Here is a 13,578-nt window from a genome sequence, read left to right as displayed (position 1 = left end):
TGCTTCATGATTTTCCATTAAGACAAATGAGTTTGTGTCATGGGAGTGTGCTGGCCACAAACCACTATTAATAATTGTTCCCCCAACATTTCTTCCACTTGCCCTTGCTATATGGGCAGTATTACAGTGTTTTTTGAAGAATACATGGAATATCTGCTTCCCATACCAGTTTTTTTCAGATGTGTGTCCTTTAAAAAACCAGTCTGAAGTATTCGATCCATACCCATACCATACAAGACACCGATTCTAGAATCATGCGGTGTAACCTCTTGTAGTAATCTTAAATTGTGTAAGATCCAATATCCATTGCTCTGAGTTTACTTCCATGCATATGTGAAAGCAAGTCTCATTGGACAAGAACACACACAGGTGATGGTCAATTTCACCACCATGAACAATCCAATGGTTCCAATTACAAAAGCCACTCCATTAGCAGGACCACATCACTGAAGTTCTCATATGATTTCAGTTTCAGGAGTTCTGTGGCAATTTTTTGTTGATGATTTTGGAACAAAAGTCTCCTGTTCAAGGCATCTGAGGGATTTCCATGCTGTACATTCAAGCCTAGGTCAACTTCATCAAATTTCTTTTCAGTGAGCACTTGACATTCTGATATGGTTTCTTTGTTCAGTAATTATCTTGTATGTCCTAATTCACGTATAAGACTAAGAATAGTTTCTATATGTAGAACTGTACCATCCTTAAATTTACATTGGAGTCTTCACCTTTACTTGCAGAACCAATTTTCACATAGGCAATGCTCAGGTTAGGTCTGTCTCACATGCTTTTTCGAACAGGAAATAACATGAATGAATGAATGAATGACTACCTATTCTAGAGAATAAGTACAGTTGCGGGGGTCAGAGGAATCCACTGCCTAAAAAATTCACTGTATTCATATATTTTGTTAATGTTTGTTAACAGACTTGCTCAAAGCATTTCTAGGCAACAGTTCAGTAAACTTGCTCCTGTGTGCAACAATGGAAGATGTGTCTTAGTGGATGAATGTTATAGCTCGTTGCTAGGCAACAGTCAGTGCACCGATAAAACTCAATGCTAAGGATCATATGACTTGTGCTTTCTATGTTGTCTGTGTGGAGCCTATGTAATGAAGACCTGTTGTAGCTTAGATTAGTGCAGAGTGAAGTGCAGTGTAGTTAAGAGTCCAGGAGAGTTTCTAGTTGAGTTCCGAGGTTCCAGGGAGATTGAACAAAAAATGGCAAGAAGACTTCATAGTGATTTGAAGCGCTGGTGTCTATGTTGAGATCCACTGCCAGGAGACAACTAGCAAAGGTGGAGAGTCCTAGTGCACGTGCAGCGGTGAACTGTAAATTGTGTAAATCAGCGACAGCGCTGTAATTAAGAGAGATTGTAACTGAAATCCTAATGAATCCTATTGAATCCAATCCAGAGCCTGTTATTTTCGTGCGTACACCTATATACATCACAGTATTATACAACAGCTCAGTCGGTATAGCAACTGGCTATAGGCTGGACTGTTGGTGTTTGATTCCTGGCAGGGGTAAGAGATTTTTCTTCTCCACACTACATAAACCGACTCTAGAGACCACCCAGCCTATTCAAGGGGTACCAGGGGGACCTTGGCGAAGGGTAAAGTGGCCGGGGCGTGAAGCTAATCACTCACTTCCATCTAGTGCTGAGGTCAAGAATGGTAGATCCATACCTCAATTAATTAAGCATGGTGACATCTTTATCCCTTTTTACAGATCCACAAAGTTATTTAGCACATAACATTCCATATTCGTGGTACTTACAGACTATGCCATAAGTGCCTTCACCAATCCTATTTAACTTCTCAAATTCAGATACAAAGCGACATCGTCCAAACTGAAAAAAATAGGAAAAAGAATGTTATATGACAAGCAGAGCCACTGTGAAGTGATTTATAATAAGGAGGTTGCATAATTACCAAGATGAAATAAATTCTAATTATTTCATGAAGATGAAGGGTGCTTACATGATGATAAATGAAAAATGACTACAGAACTGACTGATTGACTTCATATAGCACAGTCCTTCTTCAGAAGCCAGCAGTTACTCCAGAAATACCCTGACATTTATGGTGTTCATAGTTTCATTACTGTCTTCACAACAGTCTGCCACTAGATCATACCGTAAGCCAGATGAATCCAGCCCACATTCCTACACCAAATTTCTTTAAGATCCATTTTATTATTAACTTCCCACATACACAATGGTCTCTCAAGTGGTTTCTTCTCTCCTGGTTTTTTAACCCAAATGTTATATGCATTGCTTGTCTCTTCCATGCATGCTACATACTCCGCCCATTTCAACCTTCTTGATTGATTATCCTAATGATGAGTGTGAATTATGAGTTTAAAGGCATACAATACATTTGGCTACTTGCTTCTATATACAATTCAATTTCAACATTCAAAATTCAACCCGGGGTAAAATTTATATAGTCACACCTCAGACTTTCGACTTAACGTGTTCCCAAAAATGGGTTATAAATTTGCTGTAACATGGCATGTATATGATTATATTCCTAGAGCTTAAGGCTCAGGTCCATTGCTCAATATTTTAATCCCTAATACACACCAATTATATAATTTTTATTATAAAATCAATATACGGACATCAAATAATATATGAGGGAGAGTCACTAAACAGGTCACAAATGGAAGTAAATCAGATGTAATGAATGTAACAGGTTCTCTAGGTGTATCACGAAGTAGCAGCACAGTCAAGTTTCATGACAGTCTGGGTAGCAGATGAGCATGCACATATTCAGGGGTTGACTTCAGTAGTCAAAATTGAAACCCTGCTTGAGCAGTGTACGATTGAAGAGGAGCATTCTGTGGTGTGTTTTCTGTGGGGAAAAGGACTCAATACAGAGGATATTCATAAACAAATGTTTATTATTTATAGTGGGAAGTGTTTGTCCTGTAAAGTGGTTCACAACTGGGTGGAAAAACATTTCGCTGATGATGAAGAGGTTGAAATGGAGGTGTGGAAGTGACTGTGACAAGTCAAACAACTTCTGTGCTGCAGGTTTTGACACACTGGTAAAGCGATGGGACAAGTACATCAATTTTGGTGGAGTATATGTCAAGAAATGTTTGTTCCAGGTTTTATTACTACATGCTTTTGCGGGTTCAGGTCCCGATGAGGTCATTGCTATTTCTTTCAGTTGACCTAATCCTTCCAGCCGCACTATGGCCTTGGGGTCAACTCAGCCTCTAACAGAAATGAGTACCAGGAATTAATTAAATAATTTTCCTGGTGAGTAAAGCGTGGCTGGTGTGTAAGGTTGACAACTTTACCGCCATCTTTGAGCCTACTGTCTAGATCATGTGGGACCCTCAATGTCTCACAACCCTATGGGCCTTCACGGCCTGTTACAGGGATAGCTTTACTTACTTTTTTACAATTCATATCCATTTGTGACCTGCATGTATTTACTGACTCTCCCTCATAGTATTAAACATGTAAACTTAAAAAAATGTGCACTGTATGTGTAATGGGTATCAATGTAATGGATCATAAGTCCAGGAATTCATAAGTCAAGGTATGACTGTATATGTACTACCACAGTCAATAAGTTCTTGGAATGACCGCAAAGCGTCGTATGGGAATTTACTGCCAATATGTTTCAGCAGTATTTTTGACATCTATATCAACGTCAGCAGACTTGCACAGCAGCCAACGGCAACTATTTTGAGAGCCGATGTGGATCTGCGTAAGTGTATGTGAATACCCTTTAATATGAAGCGATAAAACCGCATTCCACGAACTTAATGACTCTACCACATATATATACGTGAAGCAGTTAAAAATAAATGTGTAAAATTATTATAGAAGATGGTAGATTAAAGAGTGATAAAATATGCTACAGAGGCTATTCTAGGTGACCTAAAACTATATGAATGAAGTAAGGTGAATATGATCATTTCTTTAGCTCAGCAGAAGAAATATGAAAGACTAAAAGCTCAGAATGACATAACATAATGCCAGTGTTGGACACACTCCAGTGACTACCTCTAAGGATAAAGGAGTATGTACAAATATGTTCCACATTTGCATGCAATTACTGGCAATGTCCTAGGTGAGTGTGCCCAATCTGGAGGTATGCCCTGACAGGTGAAGGACTGCCACATTTGCATAGACAGTTTTAACACTTGTCACTGGAGGTACTGGGGCATTAAAGGAACACAGCATAAAGTTTGGATTACAAATGTGGGGAGCTTTATTTCCACATTTCTGGTGTCTAATAATATGATGCTAAGTGCAGGAAAAACTCTACGTTAACCATACACCTGACAATCTGATAACACTTCTGTCTCATACATATCTCATAAAGTACAATGCACATCAGAATTATTTTTCCATCCTGCAGATCATCGTATCAATTATTTCTTTCATTAGAGCATGAAGTTACAGTATTGCACATAATGTACATGGGATTGAAAAGTGCATACAATATCTTGTTCTGGAATATCCATAGGTTTCCCACTAAGAAAAGACGTCAGAACTCCACGTCTGGTAACAGGCGCTGAAGGATCTGGCCCTGCTTCTTGTGATCCCCTGTCATCATGTTCTTCTGATCGCTTGCCTAGTTTGAAACACAGATATATACATTAACAATGGTTACATGTACAGACTAGGATGGCTCAATTACTCAAGTGACTAATTACAGGCTCAGTGATTAGGATTTGATTTTTTGGCAGGAGTACGGGTTGTTCTCATCATTACCATGTCCACACTAATGCTGGGGTACATACAGCCAACTTTACAATGTGAATCCAATAATATTTCTTCAGGAGTATAATGGTTAGATCATGGACCATTCATCTCCATCTAGTGTGTTCAGTGTGGCCAATACTGTAGCACACCACAGCTATGTGTGCTGAAGTTTGTGGCAGTGGTAGCAACACAAAGGGTATGAAATGTATTGGTACAAAGAAACTGATGGAGTCTGGCAATTCTGGAACCTTCACTGTCAAAAAGACAGTTGGAAGTGGGAATAATGAGTCACTCCCTTCCTCATAAATTCATATATCTCAGAAGCTGACTGGTCAGCAAGAACACATAGGATCTCTTCATCTGAAATCATAAAATGAGCCAGTGGTAGCATCTGTCCTGGAGGAATTCAGAGATGTGTATCTCTATACATATGGGAGGATCCAGGGAGATTCACTTCAAGGAGTTGCTTTGCTTATTTTTAATTTTCTGTGAGCTATTTCACAATTCTGTTTGTATCTAGATTACACAGTGTAGAATGGTACATGATTGATGAATTGGAAATGATTTGGAAGGAACATCACCTGAGGCACTAGCCTGATATTTTTATGCATGGCCTATGAAAAACCATAAATACCTGACAAGATAGCCAGTGTCTCAGTTGAGATTTGAACCAAGCATATTCCACATACAAGTCTACAGTACAAGCACTACACCAAGCAGTTAAATTTTTCATTACAAACTTCCATCAAAAGTGTCCCATTCTTCGCAGTAGCAGCAATATCATCCAGGGCTTTCTGTATGTAGATTACTGATATCAAGGAAGTTTTTTGTCAGAACCTGTTAATTTGAATGATAACAAACATGGAGCCAGTGATTTTGCAGCAAGAGTTTTTGAAGCTGGAATTGTGCTATCAGTTGTATGTAGTGACGGGGGCATAAAGGTAGCATGATGAATATGCTCCACTTCCAGAACCACTAGCATCAGCCTTAAGTGGGGGCATAAAAGAGAGAAAGACAGCAAAACCTTCTAGGTCTGCGCCAGGGTGGGGACATCCACCATGACCCATTCTCAAGAAATATACCAGGGAAATTACTCTTCAACACATAACTTGGAAATGATGGCAAATTGGACATTATGAGTACTACGACTGAACATTCCTTATGAAAATCTCCTAGATGGCTTGCACAGGAAACTGGGATCTAAAGTTCCAAATTTTCTGTTTCCAAGGAGGAATTTCAACACATGAAAGTGACCATGTGAAGAACATACAAGGAATTTGTGCACAACAAAATGGGCCATTTCTGTCATCTACTAAGATCTGGATGGGTTCTGTTTACTTGTTGACCCATGGGCCTGTTAAGTGCTCATGTGAGGAACGTGTTTATCTTCAATTGGGCTGGCTGAATGATCTGTGGCATGCTCTCAAGTAACCTCCACGTATAAGAAGTCTGTAAATAACTGTATTTATACACAGTGTTAAAAACAAAGGGTTACAGGATTTAAGGGGGTATAGTACTCACCTAAATGAACAATAAAGTCCCAGTCCACATAAAAAACTCTCATTTTAGTCCGCAAGCAAACTATACTGACCGAGCAACTGCCTCTTGTCGGCGAACTTAATGCCAACTTTAGCAGATTGAGGGTGTCCCATGGTCAGCACAACGAATCCCCACGGACATTAATCTCGGTTTTCTAGACTGGAGCCACTATTTCCTTGAAACAGCTCCACAATTATCCTCATGAGGCTGAGTGGATCCCATTCCAGACACACTACTTCTCAGAAAATCTGGTATCGCCAGGAATTGAACCATGGACCTCTGGATCTGTAGACAGGAACTGACCACTAGACCACAGACACTGTCGTCAGTCCATATATGCCTGCTGAAATATGGGTGAGTTTTTCTTTTGACTGGATACTAGGGTTCAGTGCAGGAAGCATTCAGAGGTCAGTGCATGTCATGTACGTTCCCTTGCATGTGTTGGGACTGTCTCAGTAGACTCAGTAGATGTGCTATTTATGTACTACTAAGGAAAAAGCAGGCTGGTCACGGTAGCCGAGCGGTCTAAGGCATGTACCGTCTTCGCTCGCTTGGAAACCGGGATCATGGGTTTGAATCCAACTCAGGGCATGGATGTTTAGTTTGTGTGTCTGCGTTTTTCTGTGTCTGTGTACAGATAGAGGCCTTGCGACAAGCTGATCACCTGCCCAAGGAGTCCTACCGAATGTGTAAGATCTAGATAAAAACGAAGTGAACGGAGCAGTTCATGGAGGTGGGCCTAGGCCCACTGGGGCTGTAGTACCAAGAAAAAAAAAAGGAAAAAGCAGTGATGGTGTTGTGATACTCATTTTATTTGAAATCCATTAAACAGTTTTGTAATGGCATCTTATTACTGTAGTCAGGAAATTACAGATATGCATTTCATGTATGGCCATGCCTATGGAAATTCTTGTGAAGCATGTCACCTCTCACAGAACACTGCCCACAACGCAAAATCCCATCCCACAAATTATTAACCAAACTTCACCAGTGATTGATTGAATTGGGATCCTCTGCTCCATGCACATTGGTTTGAAGAAGACCTCCATCAGTCTGAATTCCCGATACAGAAGCTCACATACTGAAAACAGCAGAAGACAATCCCGGAACCTGTGTGTTAATAACTGCAGCTGCTGATGGTATCAGTGCTCCCCTTGCCTGGAGAATTCTCCATGAACAATCCCTTTACCCATACCACATCCATCCAGTGCAAGCCGTCACTCCTCCTGGACACTGTGCAAGGGTGGCATTTTGCTTGCTTTTGCTTCTCACAAAATATGCCGTAAACACATAGTTTTTACCTAACAACCACTTTACTGAAGAGCAAGGATTCACATGGGGTGGTATTGTGAATTTTCATAATAGCCACATCAGAGTATATAAGAATTCAATGTTGACTTTCTAGGCATTTTAGGTCAACAACTCTAAGGAGCAGTTATTTTACATAACAAGCTAATGAGTGCAGTGTACTATAATTTTTGATGAACGGTTTACCAGTACTCTTGGAATATATGCCTCTTCATCGACAACACATTGGTTCATTCATGATGGGGCATTACCTCATTTTCTCTGCTTTGTTAGACAGTACCTGAACCAGACTTTTGGCAAACAGGAGATAGGACACAGAGGCCCAGTCAACTGGCCTGCATGATCCCCTGACTGTAATCCTCTGGATTATTGGCTCATAGGACATCTAAAGACTTTGGTCGATAACTCAGAGGTATTAGAGCAACAAGAAGAGAATGCCTATTAGAAGATGTGAATGAAAACACGAATTATTGACAGAGCACACACCTCTGTGTTACGAAGACCCAAAAGTTGTGTTGAAATGCGTGGGAACCACATGGAGCAACTGCTGTAGAGATCACATAAACATCACCCATTTCTTCATAGGCATTGGTTTCTGGACAAATGTTGACTGGGAATTTCTGTTCATTTAAGTGAATACTAGACCCCCTTAAAGCCCGTAACCATTTTTTTAATATCCTGTATATAGTTGCATTTAAATCTGTATTATTATTGTATTGTGACATTCTTGACTTGGCCCTATACATCTACAGAACATAATACTAATACTAATCAAAATAACTCGCACATTTCACGTGAACCACCTTTCAACAGGTAACACAATGTATCCCTAACAGACATTGGGGGTGTGTGGGCAAGTAGAGTCTTCAGGTACTGATAAAGCTGTCTTAGTTTACCAGCAACACACCACGTTGGTGGCATGCATTCCCATGCCATACCACGCATTCTACAGAAATTAACGTCCAGTGGCCATTAGATGGAAGCCGGACTGGATTCCACACCTAACCTGGTTGTAGCGTGAACATTTGTCAACACTTCCTGAAAAACAGCAGTCGCTGCCTGAAATCATTATTTTATTGGCCGAGTTAAGTTTTCAGTCTAAAGCTTCCCCACGCACAAATGAGATCATAAGACTAAATTCAAAGACGTGTGGCTCTTAAACCCTGCTTTTAGGTGTTAATATCAAACACCAATGATACATTTCTTGTGTCATGTTTAAGCTACTTCTAAAATTACCTTTAGTCATAGTTCGGGGGAAGACTGTTATATATGTATCCGAAATTACTCTCCACAGCTAATCGAATTCCACTCTATTTTATTCGGTCGTAAAACTTTTCACTCATACGTCCTCATTAACGCACACTACCTTCCCTTTCCTTTCCGATTTTCCGATACCTCAAGCGCTTTAACCGGTACAAGCTGCCTTTCATCAGGCGGCTGCAACTCAATGCTATTGGCGGGCAACATAGCTGCCGTGACGTCATCAAAACATCAATGATGCCACAGTGTCCGGATGGTCCGGATCACGGATACAGTGTCTGTTGATACAAAATGGCTGCCGCCAGTGCCGAGAGCTAGGTCGGTAAGAGGATATGCTATCATACCACCGGCCCTGTCGGTAAGAAAGTATGCTATCATACCACCAGCCTTTGTGTATTGCTCCCTCCCAAAGAACCACTAATTCACATGAATAGCTACAAATAATTTGCAACCCTGGCCTCTTGTACTGCAGAGTTTCTTACCCCACTGAGTGTTTTTTATTTTCAAATTGAGTTTCATATGCTACAAGCATTATGTTTTGAAACGCACAAATGCCCAGGACCGAAAAGTGGTTTGGGGTAGGAAAATATTTTAAACAATACACACACCAAATAAATATAATAATATAATTGGTTGAGTGAAATAAAAATACAAACTGTCCCAGATGAGGACGGCACAACGTAAAAGCGTCCACCAACTCCGCCGTTAATTTAGCAAACCAAAAAGTTCAAGAAATAATTTGGGGACGAGACAAGCACCAGACTCTTCCACGGCGTGCAGCAGAATCCCCTTGCAGTGTTCAGACGAGCCTCCTAGTCCCTGGTGAAAGGATGAAGGGCGCAAGCGTAGGGCAGGTGGAGAGGGGGAAAAGGAATGAAGGGGGGTCTAGTTGAGGGACATGGCGGTAGTTTCTGACGTTAAAGTTTTTGGACATTATCCATCGTCTTGTCAATTTTTTAAAAAACCATCCTCTTTCTTTTTCATAATCCACTCTCCGAAATGTTGTGTTTTGAAAAAGAAACAGGAAGGTTTTTTAAAAATAGACAAGACGATGGATAATGTCCAAAAACATAATACTTGTAGCAATATACCATCGTCACAAACTTTTAGATCTTATTTGAGTTTCATATGACTTCACTCAAAACCTTCTGGAGGGGCATGAGCTAAGTGATATCAAACTCAGTTCAAAAACAGAAAACACACAACAGAGTAAGAAACTCTGCAGTACAAGATATCAGGTTGCAACATTATTTATCAGGAGAAAGTTTCTCACCAGTGCCTGTAAAGTATGAACATTTCATTTACATCAATTCAACACCCCCTTACTGAAATGCAATGGACATTTGAACTATAACATACATAGAATACTTGTGTTTAGGAAAGCTGATGGTGGTTAAACTTGAAAGAAAATCCTGTTTCCATCAGAGATACTTGTATTCAACTTCATAACTTTGCTTACAACTTATACTTAAAGCTCTATAGAACATAGCGTTTCAGTTACATTACTATTGTAGCATGTTTGGCTATGAAACGCTACAAATAACTTTACGCCGTATTAAATATAGCGAATCTTTATTGCAATTCACTGGCACACTTTACAAATATTATGACTTGCAGCTTTACAAGTACTGGTTACACAATTCCTTGGCGTCTAGGTTCCAACCTTCTTCAGCGGCTGCTATTCCAAGACTGACTGGGTGAATGAATTCAACCCCTTTTTATACCCTCGGCCGCTGCTATACAAAATGAGCCTTTGTCATAACCGTGGAAACGCTGCTTTGTTGAGTCCGCGATTCCTACGCAACGACCCATTGTTATTGTGTTGTCTCTGTGGGAACGCTCCGTGTATTCGTCGTAACCGTGGAGATTCGATGTTCTCGACACAACAGCTCACTGTTGGGGTTACAGTATTGCTATTATTACTTCCTATGTAACGGTCCGTTCTAGTGTTTCCATAGAAGTGACTCTTCTGGATTCCAAACACGTTACATTGCTCCCTTCTAAAGGTTGCTCGTCACCGAACAGCCTAAAGGTTCTCCCTTGGTTTCCTTTCCTAAGGTGTTTTACTGGCAACGTCTGCATTGGTCATCCAACCGCATCCGCCCCTCTCTTCAGTGATGCTCGCCCCGAGCGCTCTCGTGGTCCAGAATTTGTTGGTCACCTTGCCTTACATTCATACCTCGCTTTCATCCTTTCCTCATTCACTCTTGCTAGGGAGGCCGGTGCTTCTACTACCGGTTCCTCCCATGTGGGCCGTTTTCTTTCTTCCTCTTTGGAGGGGGTCGGCCCCTCCACATTATCCAATTCAGGTACTGATACCTCCTCAGTGTCGATTCTCTCTCCTGCCGCAACCTACAGAATATCCTAGTTGCTCCCTTCATGATTTTCAGCTCTAGCGTCTTCTTGAGGGTCTTATGGGCCGGCCCTATTTCTCCCGGAGGTGGTAGGTGTCTTAAGCTACGCCCTCCGAGATTGATGGCGGTTGCTCTCTTCTTTTTCTCGTATAGTGAACGCTTGCCGCCTCGGTCCTTAATTCCGTCTTTACATCACGTTCTCGTTTGATATCTCATGCCAAACATCCGTTTTCCTGGGATCCTAGTTACCACAGCGCCATTGTTTTGTCCGCAACTCCTGTGTCCTGCACAGCATGTAATCTTCCTCACGGTTGCGGTTGCTTCTTTCCGCGGTCCACAATTACTCTGGGTCGAAATTTCTTGAAGGTGTTCCTCTTGCGCCGTGTCACACCTGCACGACTAGTCATATTTCTGTCGGCAGCCAATTCGTGCCACGGTCCACAATTTCCTTCGGTCGCACGGTGGGTCACCTTCCTGCAGGCGGCAGCCAACTTCCTCCGGGATCCACGAATACCTCGGGTTGGTCCCTATGGCTCCTCGCATAGCCCTGCAGCTTGCTTCTTGCCCCTATGTCGCTTCTTCCGTCATTTGACCGGTTTCACTACGGCGTTTTCAACGGGGACTTCCTGGTGTTCTGCCGCCTCAGGCTTCGTGTTCACTGAGGCCGGCTTTTTATCTTCTAGGCGTGCCTCCATTTCTTGGCAGGCTATCGTCTTTACTTCTTTTTCTAGATGCGCCTCCGTCGTTTCTCGGCAGGCCATCATCTCTTTCTTCCAGGCATCCATATTGGCTTGCAACCTCTTCTCTCGCATGGCAGCCGTCCTTGCTTCGATGGCTCTTGTTCTTGCTTGGGTAGCTTTCGTCTCTGCATCCAACTTTTCTCCCCAAGCGTCTAATTTGGCCATTAAGTCTTCTTTGTCTGTCTCCCTATTTTCCTGCATGGCTCTTATCTCCTTCAGCAGAAGTTCCAACATCTGCTGTGACTCTATGTTTTTTTTCGCGTGTGTAAGTTCGTAACCACTTCTGACACCAGTGTAGCGTGTTTGGCTATGCCACGCTATAAATAACTTTACGCCATATTAAATATAGCGAATCTTTATTGCAATTCACTTGCACACTTTACAACTATTATGACTTGCAGCTTTACAAGTACTGGCTACACAATCCCTTGGCGTCTACGTTCCAAACTTCTTCAGCAGCAGCTATTCCAAGACTGACTGGGCGAATAAATTCAACCCCCTTTTAAGTCAAAGTCAAAGTCATGTTGCAACTGACGGTCGGTCAATCTGTCTGTCTAGGTGTCTAGCCCCAGCTGGGGCTCATGACCAGATGTTTTCTTCTTTGTGAATGTTACTGTCCTGTCTTATTGGGGGCGCCCTCTCTGACGAGAGGTCGGGCCTGTCATTTGTCAGTCATAGTCAGTCCATTGTCAGTATTTACATATATTTACAATTTAATTCTAGACTTAATTTCTATGTCTATGTACTATATATACAAGACCTCTGTCATACCAGGCTCAGTACAGCAGATTATGTCCTATTTCTAGATGTATTCGCTACCACGGCAGTCTATTCACTTGAACGGTCATATGCCTGACCGCCGCCAAGTTTAAGCCTCTTATACTTTCTGTGGCAGGCTTCGCCTTGTCCGATGTTGCGAACATTCTCATTTTCATGATTTTGTATGACTTCAGCTTGTTGCCTGCATAATTTTGTTATGTGATCATATATGTATGGGATTTTGAATGCCATGTGCAAATCGCGGACCGGTGTGCGCCTTGGAAAATTGCCAATGGTGCGGAGAACCTTGTTTTGCAGGCGCTGCAATTTCACCAGATGGGTGTCTGCCGCAAACCCCCAGGTGGGACTAGCATAAGTCATTACAGATTTAATAAGAGCTTTGTGGAGGGTCAGTTCAATGTTAGCCCTCAATCGCTGACTTTTGAATATGGAGTATATTCTAATTTTGGGAACATCCCAGTCAGAGTCAGAGTCAGAGTCAGAGTCAGAGTCAGAGTCTTGTTGCAACTGACGGTCAGTCAGTCTGTCTTGGTGTCGAGTCCCAACTGGGGCTCATGATCAGATATTTCTTTTGAAAGAAAGTTACTGTCTTGTCTATGTGATGAGCCCTCTCTGATGAGAGGTCAGGTCTGTCATTTGTCAGTCAGTCTATATTAATGATCGAATGGCTGTTCGGAATTGAGAGTTGAGCTCAGAACCCGATGTTTCGCATTCGTCAGTCATGCCATCAACGTAGTGTTATCTTATAGAAAATGTTTACGAAACGGATGAACGACACCTGGGCAAGTCTCTAAAATGGGAGGTAGACGGCCTCTATGGAATCACTGACTTTAAGGTTTCTTGAGGGATCAGCATTTTTGCGCGTCACG

General features: G+C 41.8%; 1 protein-coding gene across 1 annotated transcript in view; it reads right to left on the bottom strand.

Annotated features, from left to right (window-relative positions):
* The window catches only part of LOC111868374 (cyclin-dependent kinase 10), a gene marked incomplete at its 5' end in the record, with an annotated part of 36,968 nt that extends 28,123 nt beyond the window's left edge, over window positions 1-8,845 (bottom strand). The window contains 3 exon segments of the mRNA XM_023858962.2: window positions 1,776-1,848; window positions 4,464-4,597; window positions 8,812-8,845. Of these exon segments, the coding sequence (XP_023714730.1) occupies window positions 1,776-1,848; window positions 4,464-4,597; window positions 8,812-8,821 (217 nt within the window).
* Window positions 8,846-13,578: the final 4,733 nt, after the last annotated feature.

The sequence above is a fragment of the Cryptotermes secundus genome, unplaced genomic scaffold, assembly GCF_002891405.2.
Source record: "Cryptotermes secundus unplaced genomic scaffold, Csec_1.0 scaffold2548, whole genome shotgun sequence".
Classification (NCBI taxonomy): Eukaryota; Metazoa; Arthropoda; class Insecta; order Blattodea; family Kalotermitidae; genus Cryptotermes; species Cryptotermes secundus.
This window is presented reverse-complemented; position numbering and strand designations above follow the sequence as displayed.